Source organism: Pavona decussata, unplaced genomic scaffold (genome assembly GCF_977016875.1).
Source record: "Pavona decussata unplaced genomic scaffold, jaPavDecu1.1 SCAFFOLD_375, whole genome shotgun sequence".
NCBI classification, from domain to species: domain Eukaryota; kingdom Metazoa; phylum Cnidaria; class Anthozoa; order Scleractinia; family Agariciidae; genus Pavona; species Pavona decussata.
Genome location: NW_028145750.1, coordinates 496885 through 520529, shown reverse-complemented (window position 1 = coordinate 520529; position 23645 = coordinate 496885). Strand labels below are relative to the sequence as shown.

Sequence of the window (23645 nt, the reverse complement as noted above, 5' to 3'; positions counted from 1 at the left end):
AACCTTTCAATAACGTCTTCATATTTCACAGTTTCCCAATCTTTTCCGTTTGAAGCCTGGTAGGCTTTGTAATCTATAATTAACTTTTAAGAGGAAGGATAATTCATCGTCCGTCCAGCTGAAGGCTTTATCTCCTTCCTGTATCGATTTAGCCTTCTTCGGCGCAATTTTGAAAGCTTCAGCTATATTCTGCGCGTGCTTAACTGGTAGAAACAGCTGCTTTTCTTACTTCGATTCAGTACCGAACCATAACAGACCGGTCCCGTGTGGCCTGACGTCGATAAGCGGAACGGTGCCATGTGAACAGAAATGGTCCGTTCCAGGATACGATCGGATCCATTTGGGACCGGTCCCGTCAGCGTGAACATAGCCTCAGATACATGAAGGTTGGCTGCCAAAAGAAACCAAAAGTCGTTATATCGCGCTTTCATTCCAATGTGTTTCGGCCCTTATATTGACGAGTGCAATGATAAAAAAAACCTGGACAAATATAAAAAGAAACATAAACGGATTCTGCAATACTTCAAAAATATGAAACAACTACTTATTTTGATCTCCTAAACAGTTAAAAACATCAGTGCTGACTTTGAAAATCACCGCAAACTGGTTCTGAATCACGGTGGTAAGTACTGTTAGAACTATGGTTGTTTAGTAAAAGAAAATAACAAGGGTGGCTTTTTTTTGTCTGTTGTTGTTCAGTTCAGTAACTAGATTTTTTCAAAATAGCACTTTCTGCGATGATCCCACTCTCATCATAGGCCGCCGTTGTAGCCTAGTTCAATACTCTCCATTGGTTAAAATACGAACATTTCAGTTTTCCAACTTGCTAACGGTTGGGATGTTAGCATACTGTCCTTAAAAAAGTAAACAGTATAATCAATTAAGGAAGGTCGTCAGAAACCATAAGAGGACGTAATAAAACAGATGTTACATTACCAGCAAAATTATCAATGTAATGACTGAGAAAGGTAACTGAGAAAAAGAGACTTACAATGAGTTACAGTTGCACTTTTAAAATAGTTACTACTAATACTGCCATAATAGTTACAATATTAAATTAAATGCTACTACTGACAAAGTAAAGAGAAAAAGAAACTTACAATGGGCCGGTTACAGTTGCACTTATAATTGTAAATACCGCAAAAGTCTATTTATAACAACTCTTTCACGTAGTATCAGCCTTGCAGTTTGTGTTACAGTTTATTTTTGGCTGATTAGGTCTCTTGTAGATCCTACGTCAACTGACAGCATTATCGTTCGCGGTCCTTTGCAGTTTTCACGTCTACTTTATTTTTTGGGGCCGTAGGTCTTTACAGATCCGATATGCTGTGCCTTTTAAGCATGGTTTTGTCCATGCGTTTCAATGTTAAGATGGTTTTGGCCATCTACATTCAGTTGACTTTGCGAGACAGGAATTCGATGCTTTGTCTGCTTTCTCCCTGAGGCACGTGGTGTGGCAACGCGTGATTCGGGGAGCGGGCAGGTTCAAAGTACGAAACTTGATAGGACATGGGTTTTGTTGCATTTTATTTGAGCTGGCTCTGTCGCTGGTCTCATATAGAACTGCTACACCGTGCTGACGAGTTCCAATAAGAACGAAACAGCTGTCCACGGTTGCAGCCCTGTTTTGTCGGTTTCTGTCGGGTTGTTGTCTCGCAAAGTCAACTCTTTCACGTAGTATCAGCCTTGCAGTTTGTGTTACAGTTTATTTTTGGCTGATTAGGTCTCTTGTAGATCCTACGTCAACTGACAGCATTATCGTTCGCGGTCCTTTGCAGTTTTCACGTCTACTTTATTTTTTGGGGCCGTAGGTCTTTACAGATCCGATATGCTGTGCCTTTTAAGCATGGTTTTATCCATGCGTTTCAATGTTAAGATGGTTTTGGCCATCTACATTCAGTTGACTTTGCGAGACAGGAATTCGATGCTTTGTCTGCTTTCTCCCTGAGGCACGTGGTGTGGCAACGCGTGATTCGGGGAGCGGGCAGGTTCAAAGTACGAAACTTGATAGGACATGGGTTTTGTTGCATTTTATTTGAGCTGGCTCTGTCGCTGGTCTCATATAGAACTGCTACACCGTGCTGACGAGTTCCAATAAGAACGAAACAGCTGTCCACGGTTGCAGCCCTGTTTTGTCGGTTTCTGTCGGGTTGTTGTCTCGCAAAGTCAACTCTTTCACGTAGTATCAGCCTTGCAGTTTGTGTTACAGTTTATTTTTGGCTGATTAGGTCTCTTGTAGATCCTACGTCAACTGACAGCATTATCGTTCGCGGTCCTTTGCAGTTTTCACGTCTACTTTATTTTTTGGGGCCGTAGGTCTTTACAGATCCGATATGCTGTGCCTTTTAAGCATGGTTTTGTCCATGCGTTTCAATGTTAAGATGGTTTTGGCCATCTACATTCAGTTGACTTTGCGAGACAGGAATTCGATGCTTTGTCTGCTTTCTCCCTGAGGCACGTGGTGTGGCAACGCGTGATTCGGGGAGCGGGCAGGTTCAAAGTACGAAACTTGATAGGACATGGGTTTTGTTGCATTTTATTTGAGCTGGCTCTGTCGCTGGTCTCATATAGAACTGCTACACCGTGCTGACGAGTTCCATTAAGAACGAAACAGCTGTCCACGGTTGCAGCCCTGTTTTGTCGGTTTCTGTCGGGTTGTTGTCTCGCAAAGTCAACTCTTTCACGTAGTATCAGCCTTGCAGTTTGTGTTACAGTTTATTTTTGGCTGATTAGGTCTCTTGTAGATCCTACGTCAACTGACAGCATTATCGTTCGCGGTCCTTTGCAGTTTTCACGTCTATTTATAACACAATTTTTCAAATAAAACTGGGGATAGTACACACTTTTTCTTAAAGAAGTTTGTGTTATTGATCTTTCTTTCGGTTTCCTATTTGATGATAACGTTATTTCATGGCTGGCCTGTTGGTCTAGTGGCATGATTCTCGCTTTGGGTGCGAGAGGTCCCGGGTTCAACTCCCGGACAGGCCCTCTATTTTAAAATTTTCATGCAGGGAAATAAAAGCTTTCATTTAGGGGAGTGAATCAGCGCATCGCAATGATAGTATGAACTTGATCGTTTATTTTCTGCTTTGCATTAGAAGGTAAGAATTTTTGCAGTGCGTTTATCCCCTAGCTCCACTAGAAAAGTTTTTACGAGTCCTTTTGACGATTGTCTTAAGGAAGGATAGACCAATCAGAGTTACCTCACCCTCCCCACCCTCACTTGGTGTGGATATACTTTGAGGGTTTTAGGGGTCCGCGAAAGAACAGTTTTTGTTTCTTGCTTTAAAAGGCGCTAGGGCTAGAGTCATACTGAAAACTTTAAAAAGCTATTTTTCGATTCTCACGATGAAAACACCATTTAAAAGACGAAAGTGCAAAAGAAAGACGCTAAAAGAATGCACGCGAGTGCCTCTAGTTAAAGGGAATTTTAAGGTGGGGGTTCACCTGAAAGCCGTTTTCACGCCGCTTAAAATCGGTCAAATGGAAATATCTTGTTTGCATTTCAAGCAATACAAAAACCCTCCATTCATAACACAAATCAATGATTTGGGGTGTTTTATGAATTTTTGGGTGATTTTTAGGTATATTTGGAAGGAAATAATTTTTCTTGAAGGATTGGTAAAATTAAAAGAAATAAGAAATGTTGAAGATTTAGTGAAGTTTTAAAATTAGAATTTGTAGTTAATAATTAATAGACGGATACCAAGTTAGTCCACTAGCAACCTGAGGTGCTCTTGCGTGGTTATCGACTGTCTGTTAGTGTTCCAAAAATCATTTTCTTTCTTCTATCCATCCTTAAAACCTCTTCAAATTTCACTCAAATTCAGGTAGAGCCCCACCTTAAGGACTACAGACTGTGATATTGTTCTTCGAGGAGGATCGAGGGCAAGTAAGACCATTAGAATTCAGTTTGGACTCCACGGTTTCTTCGAATCTTGTACGACAATGCAAAAAGACATTGATACATTTACGATGCTAGATACCGTTGGTATTTTAAGCGCTTTAAGAGCCGTTGTCAGTAACTTTCGAGAATCCGGCGACAGAAGCGAAAATTCGAATTTTTTTTTATTTGCCCCAAAAGACCCTTTTGGTGAACTTTTTTCAAAAATAACATTCAAAAGTTCCAGCGAATTTTTTTTTCGGCAAAAATTAGGAAAGTTCGAAATCGGCCTCAACGTGCCCGATGGCCTGATTGAAATTATGCAAATTAGTACATTTTCAAAACTCTGGTTCAAGACAAGGCAACGTTTTCTCGAGTTGACACTTTCACAATCGTTTTTACATCCCTTTTGCTTGCTTCCAAACTATATTTTATCTCGACCTGAACATTCTTTCATTTGAAGTTAGCAACGTAAAGAATACAATGTTTGCTATTTCTTAGATAGAGTGATTTTAGCCATATTTCAGATGACCATATCATCGGGGGTATACGAATATACTGGTAAAGAAATAACTTTTTTGAAGGGGTTATTTTTCTTATTTATCATGTTAAAATATTTAGTTTGGCCCGTGAAAAGCGAGCGCGCTAGGTCGAGATGTGTGGAATGCACTTTGACACAATTCGCCATTTCAGCACTTCATGTTCCTCCTGTAACTTTGCACGTGTCAATACAGTTCACGGAAGCTTTTAGATAAAAGCCAAGGTCTCTGGTTTCATTTCATGCTTCAATACACGTAAATAACTAGCTTTAAACTTGAGAGCTCCCCATATTAGCATTAAGTCATCAAATAATTCGTTTCAGGTGAAATTTTCGAGTTTATATTGAGCCGTTCAAGTGAGATGAAAGAGCCGTTCACAGGGAAACAACTTGAAATCTGTGAAATTAATACCCTGTCTCTCATATCATGCTACACTTCCAAACTACCGTTATTTTTAAGCTAGAAGGTGTAAATGCTCCCTTTTTACGTGACCTAAAACAGAATTTGCCTTAAATATTACGAATAAAGTCCACTGCAATAAAAAACTGAAAAAATCGCGCACCGACGTAAATGTAAACATCAGCCGTTTCTCAACTCGCCACATGGATGAAACGCGTCCGTTGTTTTACCTCTGTATACATTTATGACCAGAAAGTAGAAACAAAAATTCTTCTCTATGCCCATCTGTATAAAAACACTCGCCAACCAAACTTTTGTTTTTCTGTGTGTTTGTCGAAAATACTGAAGAATAGGGCAACATTGTCGGTTACTGACTACTTGACTCATTCAATTACAACCGGATATTAAACACGACTGAATACTAGATATAAAGAAATGCTCTTACTTCTCGTTACTCACATTATATACGGCGATGTCACATCCCCGAGGCAAGGCTGAAAGTTGTCTCAAATTCCGCATATTAGAAATTTAAAGTTTTGAACAACGCAGGAACGCGAATAACTTTCATTGCGTGACAAGTGAAATGTGATACGCAAGCGCGCGAAAAGAACAGGAATAAGCTTTGTCAATATTTGCGCTTGGATGACAGCGCGAAAATAATTTGAAATTGCAAGATGAAATTGAGACAAGTCATGGTTTGCAAGGTATATTTAATGGACTGAAACGATAATCATGTAGTTTTCCTCCTCCGAGATTCACTCTGTATTGTCTGTGTCGGATTCTCATCAATAACATTACAGGAAAAGTAAAACCGAAATTAATTTACAAATCAAGTCAACAAATTAAGACCTTTTGAAACCTCAATGCGGTATATCAATACTATCCTCAAACAAAAAGCTAATACACTTAGGAGAGTGAAGTTTGTCTTTCGCCATGGATCAATGCTCAAAAGTTGTAGATCAAGCTCAAAAGGTGCGCAAGGTTTGCAATGTGTTATACGGTTAATCAATGCAATAAGGACGTTTACCATGAATGGAACGAAAAAAAAAAAAGAATTCTTTTCAGGTTAACTTGTTAAAATACAATAGGCCTTATCACGGTTTTCGACGCCATTTTGACGAGTAGGCAAACAGACTTGAAATAACAATGTTTGTATGGAAATTCGATGTCAAATAATTTTCATAAAACACTGCTGCTGAAAAATTCATGAATTGGAAACTTTTGGCATTAGGAAAAGGATTTTAAGAAAAAAAATTGGAGGGATGTAACTGTGCCAGAAAGCGTGCAGTCGTGTTTTGAACTTTCCACACATTTGTCTGTAAAGCGAACCAGCCGTGAACTGTAGTACTATAAATAGTTCGCAGGAAAAAAAATACAGGAAAATGTATGGAAAGTTCAAAAGTTACATCCCTCCAATTTTTTTTCTTAAAATCCTTTTCCTAAAGCCAAAAGTTTCCAATTCATGAATTTTTCAGCAACAATGTTTTATCATTTTATGAAAATTATTTGACATCGAATTTCCATACTAACACTGTTATTTCAAGCCTGTTTGCCTACTCTTCAAAATGGCGTCGAAAACCGTGATAAGGCCTATTTCAGTCAAATATTTAACGTAGCTTTAATGTCAGTTTGAGATGAGTCAATGATGGTGATAAAATGTTAACTGGAAATACACAACATTATTCTGCATTATTGCTGACGGTAGAGCTGATCGAATTTTAAGGTAAGAGTTTAACCTTAATTTATTTTCTAGCGCGCGCACTAGTGTCAAAGGACAAGGGGCACGACTGGTATTTCTCAGATGTTCGTGTTCGGTCTAAAAGACGGTGTTATCTCTTACGGGCCGTCACTGTTCAAGTCTGACGTTGTCTTTGTTAAATCCTCCTAGCGTGCTCCAGAGTATCCACCACACAAACAGCCTTTGAAAAGGCCAGTGAGAGTATCTTTTCAACCTGTGTACCAGAGTCTAGTGATTATTCAATTTATAGTGGTCTTTATATGGAATTGGTTGAAGATATAACTTAATTACGAGTTCCATTTGGATTAGGTTAAGCCACAGTGCATACATTGATCATGATGAACAACGATTCTAAAAAAATAGGGGAAAATCAGAAAAGGAAATAAAATGTTCTTTCATGCTCTTATTTTCACTCAAATGAAAACACTTTACCTGCCCTTTCTAGCAAAAACACTATTTCGTCCTGAATTTCTTCATAGGCCGGATCTTTTGTGCCTGTATAGGTGCGAGCGAACGCCCTTTTTGCATTAATTAAGCGTAACACATTGCAAATATTGCGCATTTTCTGAGCTTGATCGATCCGCACGGAGAGGTTCCATGGCGAAAGAAAAACTTTGAGGATAGTATTGAAATACTGCATCGAGACCTCGAAAGCTCTTGATTTGTTTACTTTTCATTTTAGTTAATTTCGGCTTTATTCTAAGGAAAATAAAGGTTGTTGTTGTTGTTGTTGTTGTTGTTGTTGATGAGAATTCGGTAAAATCCCCCCCCCCCCCCCCCGGGGGATACATGATTTTCGTTTCAATCCGGCAATCAAATATACCTTGTAGACCTTGACTTGTCTCAATTTCTTCTTGCAATTTCAAAAATTATTTTCGCACTGTCATCACAAGCGCAAATGTTGACATAGCTTATTCCTGTGCTTTTCGCGCGCTTGCGTATCACATTTCAGTTGTCACGCAATGGAAGTTGTTCGCGTTGTTCAAAACTTTAAATTTCTAATATGCGGAATTTGAGACAACTTTCAGCCTTGCCTCTGGGATGTGATATCGCCGGATATAATGTGAGTAACGATTGGAGAGAATTAAGAGCATTTTTTTATATCTAGTATTCAGTAGTGTTATCCGGTTGTGATTGAATGAGTCAAGTAGTCAGTAACAATGTTGCCCTATTCTTCAGTATTTTCGACAAACACACAGAAAAACAAAAGCTTGGTTGGCGAGTGTTTTTATACAGATGGGCATAGAGAAAAATTTTTGTTTCTACTTTCTGGTCATAAATGTATACAGAGGTAAAACAACGGACGCGTTTCACCCATGTGGCGAGTTGACAAACGGCTGATGTTTACATTTACGTTGGTGCGCGATTTTTTCAGTTTTTTATTGCAGTGGACTTTATTCGTAATATTTAAGGCAAATTCTGTTTTAGGTCACGTAAAAAGGGAGCATTTACACCTTCTAGCTTAAAAATAACGGTAGTTTGGAAGTGTAGCATGATATGAGAGACAGGGTATTAATTTCACTGATTTCAAGTTGTTTCCCTGTGAACGGCTCTTTCATCTCACTTGAACGGCTCAATATAAACTCGAAAATTTCACCTGAAACGAATTATTTGATGACTTAATGCTAATATGGGGAGCTCTCAAGTTTAAAGCTAGTTATTTACGTGTATTAAAGCATGAAATGAAACCAGAGACCTTGGCTTTTTTCTAAAAGCTCCCGTGAACTGTATCACGTGCAAAGTAACAGGAGGAACATGAAGTGCTAAAATGGCGAATTGTGTCAAAGTGCATTCCACACATCTCGACCTAGCGCGCTCGCTTTTCACGGGCCAAACTAAATATTTTAACATGATAAATAAGAAAAATAACCCCTTCAAAAAAGTTATTTCTTTACCAGTATATTCGTATACCCCCGATGATATGGTCATCTGAAATATGGCTAAAATCACTCTATCTAAGAAATAGCAAACATTGTATTCTTTACGTTGCTAACTTCAAATGAAAGAATGTTCAGGTCGAGATAAAATATAGTTTGGAAGCAAGCAAAAGGGATGTAAAAACGATTGTGAAAGTGTCAACTCGAGAAAACGTTGCCTTGTCTTGAACCAGAGTTTTGAAAATGTACTAATTTGCATAATTTCAATCGGGCCATCGGGCACGTTGAGGCCGATTTCGAACTTTCCTAATTTTTGCCGAAAAAAAAATTCGCCGGAACTTTTGAATATTATTTTTGAAAATAGTTCACCAAAAGTGTCTTTTGGGGCAAATAAAAAAAAAATTCGAATTTTCGCTTCTGTCGCCGGATTCTCGAAAGTTACTGACAACGGCTCTTAATAATAATCTAATGTGAAAACAAACCTCGTTCAATTTCTGTTCAGAAACGTATCAAGAAACCCGGATCGCTTTTACAAGCCATACGTTTTAAAAACGTATATGATCGAAATTAGAGGATTAGATGTGACGTCATGGCGGCCATGTTAGTGGTTGGGAACAATAAGATTTTTCTCCTCTGGGAGTTAACTCCATTTTTATGCAAACAATGTAAGTAAATTTTCTTTTGTTTTGTCCATCAACATGGCGGCAATGCAATCCACCTATAAGAAGTATAAGAAAGTAAGTATTTACTTATAATAAAACTCCCCCCCCCCCCCCCAAAAAAAAAAAGGCCTGCAGGCCAGTAACCGGACCAAAATTTTAAACGAGGCAGTTAATTGTAAGACAAGAAAAAGATCAATATAATGCTGGTGATCGCCAAAATACTTCCCAGCTACGTATTTATAACCTTTCTTATACATCATTTCTTGAAAACCTAAGATTATGTCTTTCGGGGGATTAGCTGAAGTGGTAGAGCGCCCGCTTAGCATGCAGGAGGTACCGGAATCGTTAATTCCTTTACAGATGACTCGACTTCATACGCAAATTCTTCTTTTTCACATCAAGACAAATGAATCTTAGTCTACAGTGGCCCATTTTAAAGTTCTTCTTAGATGGGGACACAGGATAAAGCCGATATTTATGTTGGCGGTAAAAAAAATTAATCATAAAATTCGGTCCTATGAGTTTTATTCTTACATGAACAGACACTGCAAAGTTTGGGTGGTCGAGCCCTCCCCAGACAATAATATGACAAAATCAAACAATCATGCAAAACAGAGGGCCTGTCCGGGAGTCGAACCCGGGACCTCTCGCACCCAAAGCGAGAATCATGCCACTAGACCAACAGGCCAGACATAAACTAACGTTATCGAAAAAGGCTATTAATAATTTTGCTGGTAATTTAACACCTGTTCTATCACGTCCTTTTATGGACAGCAGGAGGAACTGGTAACATGCCGACCGTTAGAAACTTGGAAAACTAAAATGTTCGTATTTTCGGCGGCCTATGAGGTTGGTGGGATCATCGCAGAAAGTGCTATTTTGAAAGAATCTGTTACTGAACTGAACAAACAATAGAAAATAAGGCACCCTTGTTACTTTCTTTTACTAAACAACCATAGTTCCGACAGTACTAATAACCGTGATTCAGAACCAGTCTGCGGTGATTTTTAAGGACAGCACTGATGTTTTCAGCTGTTTATGAGATCAAAATAAGTAGTAGTTTTATATTTTCATACACAGCAATTGTTCATGTTTCTTCTCGAGTGTTTGTCGATATTTTTTCTGTAGCACTGCACACGTCAATATGAGGGCCAAAATACATTACAACTTGTGATATTACGATTGTTTGGTTTGTTTTGGCAAACTTTCAAGTATCTGACGAAAAACCAGAAAGAAGAGAAGGAAGAACAGGGAAGTAACTCTGAAGAAAAACGACGCAGCAGAACAAGTCTGCCGTCCGACAATTAGAGGACGAGGATGTTAACATCCGTTTTCTGCAAAAGCATTCCGTATTTGGCCTGTTGGTCTAGTGGCATGATTCTCGCTTCGGGTGCGAGAGGTCCCGGGTTCGACTCCCGGACAGGCCCTCTATTTTGCATGATTGTTTGATTTCCTCAAATTATTGTCTGGGGAGGGCTCGACCACTTCAACTTTTCTGTATTTGATGACTTTGACTTTGATGACTAACTGTAAGAATAAAACTGTAAGGACCGATTTTTTTAAGCTTAAATAGTTTTACCGCCATCATACTTATTTTTATCGCATGTCCTCATCTTAGGAGAGCTTTTGAATGGGCCACTGTAGACAAGGATTTGTTTGTCTTGACGTGAAAACGAACAATTATTTACGTATGAAGTCGAGTCATCTGGAAAATAAGCAACGGGCATGATGTGCCCGCACGTTTCAGGGAGGATACTTTCCACTTTTTGTGTCTTTTTTGCTGTTTTTCGTTAGTTAAATAGCATTCCACCTCGAATGAGGGTTTCTGTCATTACAAATAATTTTAACAAAAAATAAGATCGGATACAACAATACAAGCGAGAAAAAGATAAAGAACAGTTACAAACGCGAAAACATTTTATTTCGAGGCTACGGAAAAGTACGAGTTATTCAGTTCAATCTGTAGAGCGGTTTTGAGTTGAGTGCCGCGAAAGGAATTTTTAATATTATTTTTTTTGCTGTAAGTACACGTGCTATAAAAACACTTTGGGAAAAACGTAGATCTGAAAGCATAGTAAATAAAAGGTAATGGTTATGAAGCCTGACAATTCTTTGTCATATGTTTTTGTTAGCATTTTTGGCCTTGACCGTGCACAGACCAAAATAGATTTTGAAATGTGTTGGAGCAACTGATCAATAGAAACGTTTTTGTTAAGATATTCAACTTTACTGAACATTAAAACAAAGGATTGTTCACGGTTGCGGCTCTTCCAACATAATTTGTAGCACCATTGTTGTCATGGCAAGGTTTCATAACCAGTCCTTCAATTAACTTTGCTGAAAGTAACCACCATAAAGAAGTCTTCATTTCGATTTTAAATCTCCTAAGGTCCAGAAATCATCAAAGTGTATATGTGTTATCGTTTCTAAGAAACAGTGCTAGTCCAATCCTTTTTCTACTATAAGTAATGATCAACATGATCTGAAAAGTAGCCATACTTTGCAAACCGTAAACAGCAATGCCATCCTGTGCAAGCAATTCTTGTTCTAACTTTACAGCTTGTTTAACAATTGGCGGAGACACTTGCTATTAGAGAACTTACTAAGACAAGAGCACTACTTATCTCCGTAACACTTCCATTACAAAAATCTTCTTTGCAACAATAAAGACTGCATTCATTTAGCGTTAATCCTTTGCACGTCATTTGATTGGAGCATTCATAGGAAGTATCACATCCCCGAGCAAAAACCTCTCCGTTCCCTCGGGCATAAAGCTTGGCACAGTTATCAAGTCCTGATGCACAAGTTCCATTGTAGCCTTTCTTGTCGCAATCTTCCCAAGATACATCACTACTACATGAATAACATTTTAGTGCGTGACCTGAAAATACCAAGATTTTACGTTATTCAAGTCACGCAACTACTGTATTTTACCATATTTTCAATAGTCGCCACCGATGCCCAATTTTGCGTTACGAAACGATGATAACCATTCAACAACATGAACTTATGTGCATAATTTAAAAACGGTGGGGGTATTAAGTAAGCAATTCAAGAAGACGGAAAGAAAGAATGAATTATTTCAATAAATGTTTAATAATCGCGATAAAGACTAAAAACAAAATTAGCAGTAACAATCTCACTTCAGAAGCCAATCTTGTTCAGGACAGATTAATTTTCTCAACTTAAATTTTCTGTTCAATTCTGTTTACTATGTTTTCACTAAATGAATACCGGTTACATTTCGATTAATACGGAGGTTCGCTGATAAGGGCTCGTGTTATCTCCCGTAATGGATAACTAGGAAGATCACAATGAAGTTAATTGAATCCACGAAAGGGTGCAAACAAAACCAACTTACCAATATCAAGAATCACCAATAAAACAGGAACGGTTAGAGCAAGATTCATGTATGTGATCCAGGTTGGAGTAATCTCTAAACAAACGTTTAAACGGAAATTTGTTATCATCGCATCGAATGTAAATACTTCGCTCAAAAGTTATGAAGATGTAGACTTACAAGTAGGTTTACGACAGTTAGTATCCGTTCTGGTCTAATCGAGTCGGTGAAATGGGTTTATCAGCGATGAGTCGAGGACAAAACAAATGAGTTTAAAATGCAACTTTAGAAACGACTTCTCATGTTTCAAGGCGCAGAAAACGTAACAAAGGCATTGACTGATGTCAATTGTGCCACACAGCGTGTTTCCATTTAGTTCTAAGTGAGTAATCAAGTATGAAACCTGTCGACAATACATTCAGGGATAGGATGTACACGATACATCTCGCAACCTTCGCGCCTTTCAACTTTTTACAGTCGTTTTTAGTTCTTTTGAAGTTGACAAAGGAAGAAGCGAATCTCTGAAAGCTTGGATTCTCACGCACGTTCGTAATCTGAGGCGATCAGAAAAATACCGACCGTACGCTTCACATACAAACGATTTTCGTTCTGGCCAATGGTCCATTACCGACCCGATGAAATGTCAAACTGAATTATTTCGCATTTGGTAACCAGTTTGCAAAATATAGCCGTAGAGTTTTCAGGGGCACCCAACGGATCGTTTCGGTAAATTATCTGTTCGGAAGGTCCTTAATCGCCTACAATTTTCTGAGGGGAATTTTCACCTCGAACTTTCGAGATATGGAAAATTTAAGAACGGTTTGCTGTAAGGACCGACTAAGCGTATACAAAATAGAAAAAAAACGATTTCCCCAAACTTTGCCAGAATAAAGGGCTTAGTGAACTACTTCTAAAAATATAAGTTTCGTTTTGTTTAGAGCTTTATTTATTTTGGGGGAATTTTTTTTAAATTTTACCCATGGAGGCGGGCTAAAATCACGCCGAAGTAGGCACTTTTGTAGAAGCTCCCTTTTATACAAGGAGCCTTTTCTAGAAAAGATTAACCCAACAGAAGGAACAATTTTATTTTCTTGGATGACTAGCGGCGTTAAAGTTAAATAAAACGTAAACATGAATTTTTGACCAATTTTTTAAGTTGCGCCTTTTTACCGGTGATTATAACAACCTAATTTTGGCTAAATTCAAGGACAAAAAACGCATTTTGGTACATCGCTTTGCCCCACGAAACTACACTCCGGGAAAACATAATCATTTCAACTAAACATTGATCGAATAAAAAATTGGGGTAAATTAAACAGCGAGTTCTCAGAGCGTTTTCAAAACATGTCACTTCAGCAATTAAGAGCGACCTTTGACCTTTTATATCGAGGGGAAATATAAACGAGAGCTCATAAACCTTGACTTTCCTTCGCCGAAAGACGCTTATTTTTACTCTGCTGGCACATTTTGAGTAAAGGAAAACTAAAAATTTGAATTTGAAGTTATGTACTAGCTATGAAAGATAATTTGAAAAGCAAAATTAGCAATTCAATTCGACTTTGCGTAGGCGGTTCCGATTTGTTTACCACGAATTTGCGATTTTAAAGTCTGTTTACAACACAAATACGGCATCCACTACAAGGTAAACCTCATTCTACTGAATGATTAATAAATCCTTCTTACCTTAGAGATCTTTTCTTGACTAAAAAAAGACATAGCCTGCATTCATTGCAAAATTATTAAGCCGCCCGATCGCTAAACGATTAACCAAATAAAGCCACAGGAATCCCACTGTATAAAATTGTACAATACCGGGACCGCACAGCTCTTTTTATTTATTTAACAGTGATTCGTTTTGCAGTGTACTGTCCATTAACAATGAACTACCTTTATATGACAAACGTTGCGACTTGTCAGATCTCTGTGACATTTAGGAAACTGCGATAAAAATGGGAATGATATAGGCTAATTCCACATTGTGGCTGTACCCATTTTTTCTTTCTTGTGATCTTACCACTTGCTGTCAATCCAACGAAGTCTTAAGTGAAAAAAGATACAGAAATAGAAATAAATTCCTTGCATCACAAACAAGTAATAATTATAATAAAACAATAAACTTCAAGCAAAACTATAGATAGGGATACGGCGACTGTCTCGGGTGAGTAGTAATATGAGGTACCACACCCCTTTACAAGATCTCTTAAGGTGATTCCGCTGAAAAAGAAGGAGTATTAAAAATTGTCTAAGACTTGGTCCTGATCATGACTATGTTATGAGCATTACAAAAATGTAATAAAAAATGGGGGTCACCGTGCTCGTTTTTGTGCAACCTGGATGGCTATTATAGTAAATAGATGGCCCACAAGGTTTATATTAGGAACGCTAGTAATCAGGAAAGGGAACTATCATTTCTAGAAAAATTAGTTTCTTGCATTAAAATATCGAAGCAGTTCAAAAAAATTTACTCTAATCTTACACAACAAACTATATTCATTGAACTGGAATTAAGATTATGAAAGAAATTAAAGATTTTGCTGCGTGTGCACGTAAGCAGCACTACCTAAATACGTGCTTTTTAAAGCATTCAAATAAAAATATCTCAAAGTAGACTATTAAACTTTTCTTTAAATCGCGATATATAATGGTCAAACGTATGACATTTAAATTGATGCTTTAAAAAATGGGGTTCACCGTGCTCGTTTAGAAGAAAAGGACCATTTATTTTCCTGCCGAGCTTAACCTTAAGGAAATCCCGTAATGTTCTGCGTGCGCGCGCTCGTGCGCGCGCTAAATGACGCGAAAAATTATGCGGAAAGGGACTCTGCTTTGCGCCTTGGGTGAAATCCGTCTGTAGACGCCCCAAAAAAGCCGTTAGCATGTATAGATGATATTCCCATTCCCCTGACACTGACGTCCCATGCCATGCCCATCCAATGGGAGCGGCACAGATCCTCTTATTTGAACCCCATCAGATACCAAATGTGTCCCGATGTCTCGGTCAAATAGTGAGCTCAAGGTGACTTTCGCTTTTCTCAAAAATGCCTTTGAAGGTAAAACAGTCAATTACTACAGGTACTTTACCTTGCTTTTTACCTTGGAAATTTTAACATATAGAAAATAGAATGCATTAATGTTTTATTCACCACCGCCCACATTTGTTGTCCCCCCCCCCCCCCCCCTCCGCCCCCGACCTGAATGAATTAATAAATTCAATTTCTCTTGTCACATACATACAGTTGCTGGAAGGCCCGCAAATCTAATAAGTCACGTTCTCTTCTTGTGAAACAAACAAGGCTATCATGCTCGTCCGTACATCTTTTGTGGTTTTAGGCAAAAAATCCTTCTTCACGGACTTAAGTATTGATGATCAGGGAAACTTTTCGCTTTGTATATTTATAAAGCAACAAGAAAGCTTTTTGCCTTTACGTTTGCGGTAGCTTAGTTGTTTCGTGACTTTTAAACAAGTTTTAATTAAATTAAATTATTTTAAGCGTTTCGTAAACGTATCGAAAACATCGCAATGTTTACTCACGTTTGCGGCCTTTTACCTCTGTTAAGTTCGCTACAGCCGGAAGGGTTTTGGTTTAAAAATTACTCCTTAGACTGATCCGTGACGATTCTTGATATAAAAAAGGCAAATCATATACAAATTTAACCACGTTAGCTGAGTTAGAGGTTAATTGTAACTTTCAACGTTAAAAAAGAAGGAAAAGAAAAGAAAAAAAACTCTCTTTGTTTTGAGAGTAAATATTTTTAAATTAATTTATTTTGGGCATTCATATACACAGTACACACCACTAAAACATACCTGCCCGTGCCGATAACAACTTTGCTTCTTACGTAGCGTCTCGAGTGTTGCAATAACGCAGATGCCCTTGCGTGGATTTGGTACACTTGGCAAGGATTAAGCTTTTCACATTGGCTAAATTGTTCACACTTGAACCACATGTTCCCCCTACAATCTACCCATATTCACACACAGCCATATATAAGCACCACTGACTCCGGTGGTCGTAGCCACCGACGATAAACTCCACTGTACACTCAGCAAGTACAACGTGCAATGAACAAAAGAAGTTAGCTTTCGGGACACGGCGCTCTTTTCAATTTACGTGATCTTTAAGTAATTAAGATATTACATCTTAGTGTCCGGAAAGAAAAAAAGGCGTTTTGAATTGACATGTCATAGTAATACCGAAATATGTAAGTACACATCTCAGTACGAAACGTACTCCTGGCATTCCTGTGGTTTCGTTAACTTGTTCTTTGGCTTGAGGTCGGTCAATACTCTTTTGCAATGAACACAGACCGTGTTTTTTAGGCAGGAAAAGATCTCTAAGGTAAGAAGGATTTATTAATCTTTCAGTAGAATGAGGTTTACCTTGTAGTTGATGCCGTATTTGTATTGAAAACAGGCTTTAAAATCGCAATTTCGTAGTAAACAAATCGGAACCGCCGACGCAAAGTCGAATTGAATTGGTAATTTTACTTTTCAAATTATCTTTCATAGCTAGTACATAACTTCAAATTCAAATTTTTAGTTTTCCTTTACTCAAAATGTGCCAGCAGAGTAAAAATAAGCGTCTTTCGGCGAAGGAAAGTCAAGGTTTATGAGCTCTCGTTTATGTTTCCCCTCGATATAAAAGGTCAAAGGTCGCTCTTAATTGCTGAAGTGACATGTTTTGAAAACGCTCTGAGAACTCGCTGTTTAATTTACCCCAATTTTTTATTCGATCAATGTTTAGTTGAAATGATTATGTTTTCCCGGAGTGTAGTTTCGTGGGGCAAAGCGATGTACCAAAATGCTTTTTTTGTCCTTGAATTTAGCCAAAATTAGGTTGTTATAATCACCGGTAAAAAGGCGCAACTTAAAAAATTGGTCAAAAATTCATGTTTACGTTTTATTTAACTTTAACGCCGCTAGTCATCTAAGAAAATAAAATTGTTCCTTCTGTTGGGTTAATCTTTTCTAGAAAAGGCTCCTTGTATAAAAGGGAGCTTCTACAAAAGTGCCTATTTCGGCGTGATTTTAGCCCCCCTCCATGGGTAAAATCTTAAAAAAATTCCCCCAAAATAAATAAAGCTCTAAACAAAATGAAACTTATATTTTTAGAGGTAGTTCACCAAGCCCTTTATTCTGGCAAAGTTTGGGGAAATCGGTTTTTTTCTATTTTGTATACGCTTAGTCGGTCCTTACAGCAAACCGTTCTTAAGGCCTACTGTTTTCGGATTGATAAAAATGTCGATTCGGGTACCGAAAAAAGGTCAGCTAAGATTTTCCGAAAGGAAATAAGACCTAAGGTTTTCGGGAAATGGACAAAAATGCCCTAGTAATTTCGAAAAGACTGAAGTTCCCCTAGAATGACCAAACAGATAAAAATATTATAGCGCAGCCTAAAATGAACCTACAGAGCTTTAAAGGCACTCCAGATAGCCTAAAATAGCGTTTCAAAGGATCTGAGAGAAAACTGTTGTTGGGTACCCCTGAGTTTTGCTTTAAAGGATACAGGTGAACAAACGAACATGCTCGCTTCCCGGCGAGGCCAAAAACCTTTATACTCAATGACAACCTTTTGATTAAGTCTTTATGAAGTTATAAAATTATTTTAAATACGATAAAATTATTAGTACAGAAAGGTCGAACATTGTGAATTTTTATTGATCGGTTTAGGTGGTACAATAGAATAACAGTTTCAGTTCATGAAATACCACTACAGGAGTTAATCTAAAGAAGGTTAGCAAATAAGCACGAGAATTAAACTCATAGTAAACTTGTTGATGTAGGCGGCTTACAGTGCCTCGTAACCTTCCAAGCCCACAGTGCTTTGATTCGAATTCGCGGTATGTGTTAAGAAAATGATCAAGATGGCGACGTGCGAAAGCAAGGCCGGTACGGCGTTCGAAGAAAATAGTTTCTTTTACGATCAAATATAACTCCTGTGAACCCCGTGGTGAAACGTGTTCGAAACACAGTGACTTTCAGAAAAGGTAGGCGCGGAGAGGGCTCCCAAAACAACTCTAAAAAAGGAAGAATAACCCATAGGTATTTTATAAAAGTTTTTGTTGAGCCCGCGGTCAACCAGCGTTTATAGCAGAAACCACACACGGAGCCATACAAACGATACAACATCGAGGGATATGGAAGCAGGAAACGGTTAAAATCCAGACGGGTTTATTTTGGCAACCTTTATTATACAAAGTAAAGATGTTTAGGAATTAACAGTGTCTTGTGCGATCGACTAGAATTCCTGTGGACCCTATTGTTTCACTGGACTCTGGTTTCTTGTCACCCCTTTGTTCCCTATTAAAAATCAGAGCAGATCCTGAAGATCCTCGATACTCGCCAGCTTTCAGTTACTTAGCGCTATGGACGCTGTTCCGGCAAAAGTGCCTCCACCTCCACTGGCGAGCCACCAATGAACACCAATGAATTATTCACGATATTTGTCATATCGGTTTTGGTTTTGTCAATTACAACGCGCGTCACTTTTAAAATGACAATTCGTTTAATTAAAGCAACCGATTTTTTTATTCTTATTTATTCAAGTTTAATTGGTTACTTTTAGCGATGTCGGATTGCTTTTATAGACAACAAATGTATAAAACAATACAACAACATAGCCAATTAAGAACTGTCCTCTATATATTAGTTATTGTATTTTTGCCAATCCTTGTAGCCGAGTTTTGTGTTTTTAACAGAAATTTTTAACTTTAGATTTCTAGTTTGTATTCAGTGAGGGTCACAAGCGTATAACTATGTACTTATATTAAATGTTGACATAGTCCCCTTTAAAACTTTTGCTCAGTTCAGTTCAGGTTCAGTTTTTTATTTCTCTTTGTTAGTTATTTTTGTTGTCTGTCTTATACCCCCCTCTTTTTTCTGTGATTTTTTGGTTGTTTTGTCTGAAACATAACAATTTGAGTAACACGCCGCGAATAGTTGCCCTGATGATTAATAGATCGATCGATCGATTGATCGATTGATTGGTTGATTGATTGATTGATTGATTGATTGATTGATTGATTGATTGATTGATTGTCTGATTAATTTATCCAGTTTTCAGGATTCTCCGGTCACTATTAAGTTGAATGTTTAGTTTTATCAACTGAGTTGATGAGGTATATTTGGCCACCGTAAAGAGATTCGAGAGCTGACTTTTCAGAGCGAATATTCGTATTTCCCGGCACTCCCCCACCGACGCAGCACAACAACTGCAAATTCCCTGGAGTTTCTTTTAGATATTTTTTAACTTATTGTAAAGCGCATTAGATCATATACATATAATGAATTTTGCGCTTTATAAGTATTAAATTTATTATTATTATTATTATTATTATTATTATTATTATTATTATTATTATCATTATTATTATTATTGTATTATTATTATTATTATTATTTTAAAGTCTTAGGTTGATTTAGGGCTACTACAAAATATACTCTAAATCGCATTCAGTTACAGCGTTAACAGGCTGAGTTAATAGTCTTTTATTTATATTTCATTTAAAGTTCTATAGTTCAATAATCCTTGTTTGCACATTGTGGCGTTCACCATCTGTCTATACAAAACTGAACATCTGCTCACCGACTACGGAATTTATGCAAATTTACTCTTATACCAACAAATTATTGATTTAGTTCAGTATAAATTCGATTTTACTGGTTTGGTGAATCGGAGGTGGTAGCTTAGTCAAAAGAACAACAGGGGATTTCATTCAAATTTATAACATATTAACTTATTGCTGGGCTGCTGTTGTTATATTTGTCTCAGCAATTACTGCGACGAAATTCAGAAGTCTGTTTTGTTTACAGCAGACAATGACTCCGTTTCAGATATCGTTTATCCTAGCTGCTGTTTTTTTCTTCGCTTCCATGGGTAAGTTGTTTGCTGTATATTGTCAAGAACAGGTTTAGAATACTGACCATCATGAAAGAGATTCGATGTAGCAGAAAAGCGACCAAGCAAAGCGACAAAATTCGAAATCAGATTAATGATGAGGCACTGGACTTTGCGTGTTTACGTTCGCCCCGCGTAGAGATACTTGAAAAAGTTACTTATCTGGTGAATATTTGATTGCAAATTTCAACGTCAGAATAAATCACCGTTCGGTTTACCTAGATGGCGATGATACAGTATCAGCTTTACTCTGTGTGTCTTATGGCTTGTGTAAGTGGGAGTAATTTTACATTTACGGACCGCGTTTTCAAGATATATATCTACACCATGTTCATGGCTTCTCTTGTTACCGTACGTGTTAGTTTAGTAATACTGAGTCTCGTCAAGTTCTGTCACGCACTTTCGTCTTCTTTGAGTGATCGTCAAATTGCTTTTAAAAGTGTTTTCGCCATTTAAGCCGCGATACTTTCAAGACAGCTGGTAAACCCTTAAAAACTTAAATGGCACCATCTACAAGTCCGTCTACAAACTGTCTGTTGCTTTCCAGAAAGGGAAACAAATCAATAGAAGAAAGGTTAAATTACCGTAGGTTTTGTCTCGGGGTTGTTATAGCAAACGAAAGGTTTGGCCACCGCTTTTGGAGCGCATAATCAGCTCATTCCGGTGGTTCTTTCCATGGGCTTTCATGTTTTTTGGTTCTATCTTCAACAGATCTTTGACATTCTCAGGGAGAGAAGTCGCTGTAGTTTTGGGCTAACTTTGGGCTAACTCGGATAGTTTGTTCCTATTCCGTTAGGGGGCTCATGCTTTGGGGTGGTTACTCTTTGAAATCCTTTGTTGAGGGCTCAAGTTTAGTGATAGCAACCCGGCAGAGATTTTTTTGCCGTAAGACATCGGGAATAGGGGAAAGGGGGGCTGGCTATCCACCAATGAAAAAAAGCCCGGGGGTGGTAGAAGGGGACGGGATGGGTACTTCTTGAGATTTTTCGTTGAGGGGTCATGCCTGTTGATTACCGTGACTCGGTAGCCTGCGAATACGGCTGCCTTTCATCGCTCCCAGCCCCAGATTTCTTGGCCTTTCTTTTCTTGAAATTTTGGGCGCATCACTCCGAGAGGAATCAAAGCGTAACTAAGGCTAAATTCATTGAACGGAGATCCGTCTGGACATTTCGTTTGAGTGCAACAAACTACGTGACGGTCTGAGAAACAACACAGTAGAACAATGTGAAGAATGCGTGAGTTTGAAGAAAACGATAATCAAATGCTGACTGAAGTCACCATGGTCTGTTGAGCGTTTTTATAAGCCTTGTTTGTTGTGAAATCGTTCAAACTGCATTAATTTGCAGGCATACCAAAATATTTATAATAAAAGATGTTCAAACTGCGTTTTTGCTCAAACGAAAACAATCTCGGAGATGATTTTTTTTCCGGGCGTCAGTTTATTCGTCCGAAAATTTTTGAGCCTTAAGTATCCTTTTCATCTACATGCTTTTTTGTATTCCCATTTTTGGGGGAGAAGCTACAGAGTACGTTACAGGGTAAGGTTTTTGACCCTGTATTTGCATAAGGGTTGCTGTTTGCAGGCAATCTTTTTGCAGGATGTAGTGAAACTGTTTAATGATCTTTACAGTCAACATGTACACTCCCCTACTACATTCACGTAGTTAAGTTGTATGGCTTCCTACGATTATGTCTCTGTCACTTGACTACAATTTAGTAAATGAATCCCTTCAGGCTACCCCCCCCCCCCCCCCCCACCATAGCGATACGCCAGGTTCCCTTTAGAAAGCAACTGTTTACTGCCAAGAGATCTGCAGTGGACATTGACTAAACTGTTTGGTTTTATTTTCCCTTCAGGAGAGGCGCTAAAATGTTACTTCTGCGAGAGCGATGTCTCGTTTGAAGATTGTGACAAACATTTGAAACATGTAGAGTGTGCAAAAGAGTTTGGCCTGGACAACTGTGGAAAGACTCATATCAAGGCTTTCAGGTTCACTGAAGAGAAATACATACGGAAATGTCAGACAGCGGCGGAATGTAACAAGCCGAGGTGCAAGGAGTCTGGTGACGACAAATGTGAGGTGTACTGTTGTACAAGCGATAACTGCAACAGGTCTTCACTACTGATAGTCAGCAACATCACGCTTTTCATATGCACATTGCTGAGTTTCTCGATAAACTAAATAGCTTTAAACCAACATTCCTTACAACTTTGAATTTTTGTAAACTATTTTTTTAATTGCAGGAGCAATTGGTTTTGTTCAATAGAAATTTGCGTCCGTTGTTTTGTTTGTTCGTTATATTTAACATAAATCTGCAGCACCCACTTAGTATGATCTTCATCATCATCATCGTCATTACCTTTAACATGCTATTCTTTTGTATTCATGTATATTGGATTAAACATTTGAACGTCACAATCCAGAGAGGTTGAAGATAATAATTACCTTAGCATATACCAAAAAAGCGACCTGTAATCAGATAAGAAAAAACAGAAAAATATATGTACATGAGTGAGCTGGCGTCAGCTCATTTTCAGTTTTATGTACAGTTTTTGGAGTTCAGGAAAACTTGCAGTCCAAACGCGGTTTGTTACATTGAACACCCTAAAAACTCTCCACTGTGGTGAAAACAAGTTTATCCACAAGTATCAAACAAAGTCGAGGCTAAATAATGCGACAAGTTCAGATTCTTTAAGTAGGGCTCAGCTGTCAGTTTAAGAATACAGTTAAGAATAGAGCGTTTTCATGCACGTGACTCCCTGCCATATTGGTTTACTGAAATAAAAGATTTGGGACACCAACATGGCCACTATTTCTTTGTTTTGGGACACCAACATGGCCGCTGTGACGTCATGTGAAAACACTCTATACAGTCCAACCTGTATTAAGCGGCACCATACTTAGCGGTCGCTCTCTATTAAGCGGTCAGTTGACAAAGTCCCGAAAATGACTTCCCTTACTATTGTCTTAACCTGCTTTAAACGGTCACTTCGTAAAAGGAAACCACTAAAATACGGTAACAAAAAGCGTGCCAGGCATTAAATTTCTAACGACCTACAATATTGACTGTGGGATCTTGGCGTTGATGTTTTATTAGTCCGTTCCTGTACCATGTTCTCAATTGTCATACCATTTATCGTTGCAGTTTCTTAACCAAGTGAGTGGTTTTGTGAGCGCTTTTGTGCATAAACTGGACACTGAGTTATCAAATGTTATATAAAATGTTGTTTCTATTGTGTTTGACATGTATTCTGTGCAACCTGTATTAAGCAGTCACTTGGCCATTCCCCGAGGGCGACCGCTAAAT

At 38.2% G+C, this 23645-nt stretch overlaps 2 protein-coding genes and 3 non-coding genes across 6 annotated transcripts; 3 read left to right on the top strand and 2 right to left on the bottom strand.

The window, feature by feature from the left end:
• Positions 1-2916: 2916 nt before the first annotated feature.
• Positions 2917-2988, top strand: Trnap-ugg (transfer RNA proline (anticodon UGG)). The gene has a single exon. It is a non-coding gene; the product is annotated as a tRNA-Pro (tRNA).
• A 6726-nt stretch (positions 2989-9714) lies between these two features.
• On the bottom strand, positions 9715-9786 carry Trnap-ugg (transfer RNA proline (anticodon UGG)). Its single transcript has one exon. It is a non-coding gene; the product is annotated as a tRNA-Pro (tRNA).
• A 667-nt stretch (positions 9787-10453) lies between these two features.
• On the top strand, positions 10454-10525 carry Trnap-cgg (transfer RNA proline (anticodon CGG)). The gene has a single exon. It is a non-coding gene; the product is annotated as a tRNA-Pro (tRNA).
• Positions 10526-11288: 763 nt separating this feature from the next.
• On the bottom strand, positions 11289-20587 carry LOC146452260 (CD59 glycoprotein-like). Of its 2 annotated transcripts, none has more exons than XM_085098081.1 (3): positions 20555-20587; positions 12460-12534; positions 11289-11979 (listed from the first exon to the last, which is right to left on the bottom strand). In XM_085098081.1, the coding sequence occupies exons 2-3, from the start codon at positions 12506-12508 to the stop codon at positions 11663-11665; spliced, it is 366 nt and encodes a 121-aa protein (XP_084954207.1). In that variant the 5' UTR covers positions 12509-12534; positions 20555-20587; the 3' UTR covers positions 11289-11662. The 2 variants fall into 2 exon arrangements, with proteins under 2 accessions (XP_084954207.1, XP_084954206.1); XM_085098080.1 differs by lacking the exon at positions 20555-20587 and adding an exon at positions 12619-12846 and having other exon boundaries at positions 11292-11979.
• On the top strand, positions 20028-23573 carry LOC146452259 (uncharacterized). The gene is made up of 2 exons (XM_085098079.1): positions 20028-20315; positions 22194-23573. The coding sequence occupies exons 1-2, from the start codon at positions 20258-20260 to the stop codon at positions 22517-22519; spliced, it is 384 nt and encodes a 127-aa protein (XP_084954205.1). The 5' UTR covers positions 20028-20257; the 3' UTR covers positions 22520-23573.
• Positions 23574-23645: the final 72 nt, after the last annotated feature.

Coding starts and splice junctions, on each gene's coding strand:
- LOC146452260 (XM_085098081.1), bottom strand. CDS start 12,508: ATGAATCTTGCTCTAACCGTTCCTGTTTTATTGGTGATTCTTGATATT. Junction 11,980..12,459: donor ATTGGTGATTCTTGATATTG/GTAAGTTGGTTT, acceptor TGGTATTTTCAG/GTCACGCACTAAAATGTTAT.
- LOC146452259 (XM_085098079.1), top strand. CDS start 20,258: ATGACTCCGTTTCAGATATCGTTTATCCTAGCTGCTGTTTTTTTCTTC. Junction 20,316..22,193: donor TTTTTTCTTCGCTTCCATGG/GTAAGTTGTTTG, acceptor TTTTCCCTTCAG/GAGAGGCGCTAAAATGTTAC.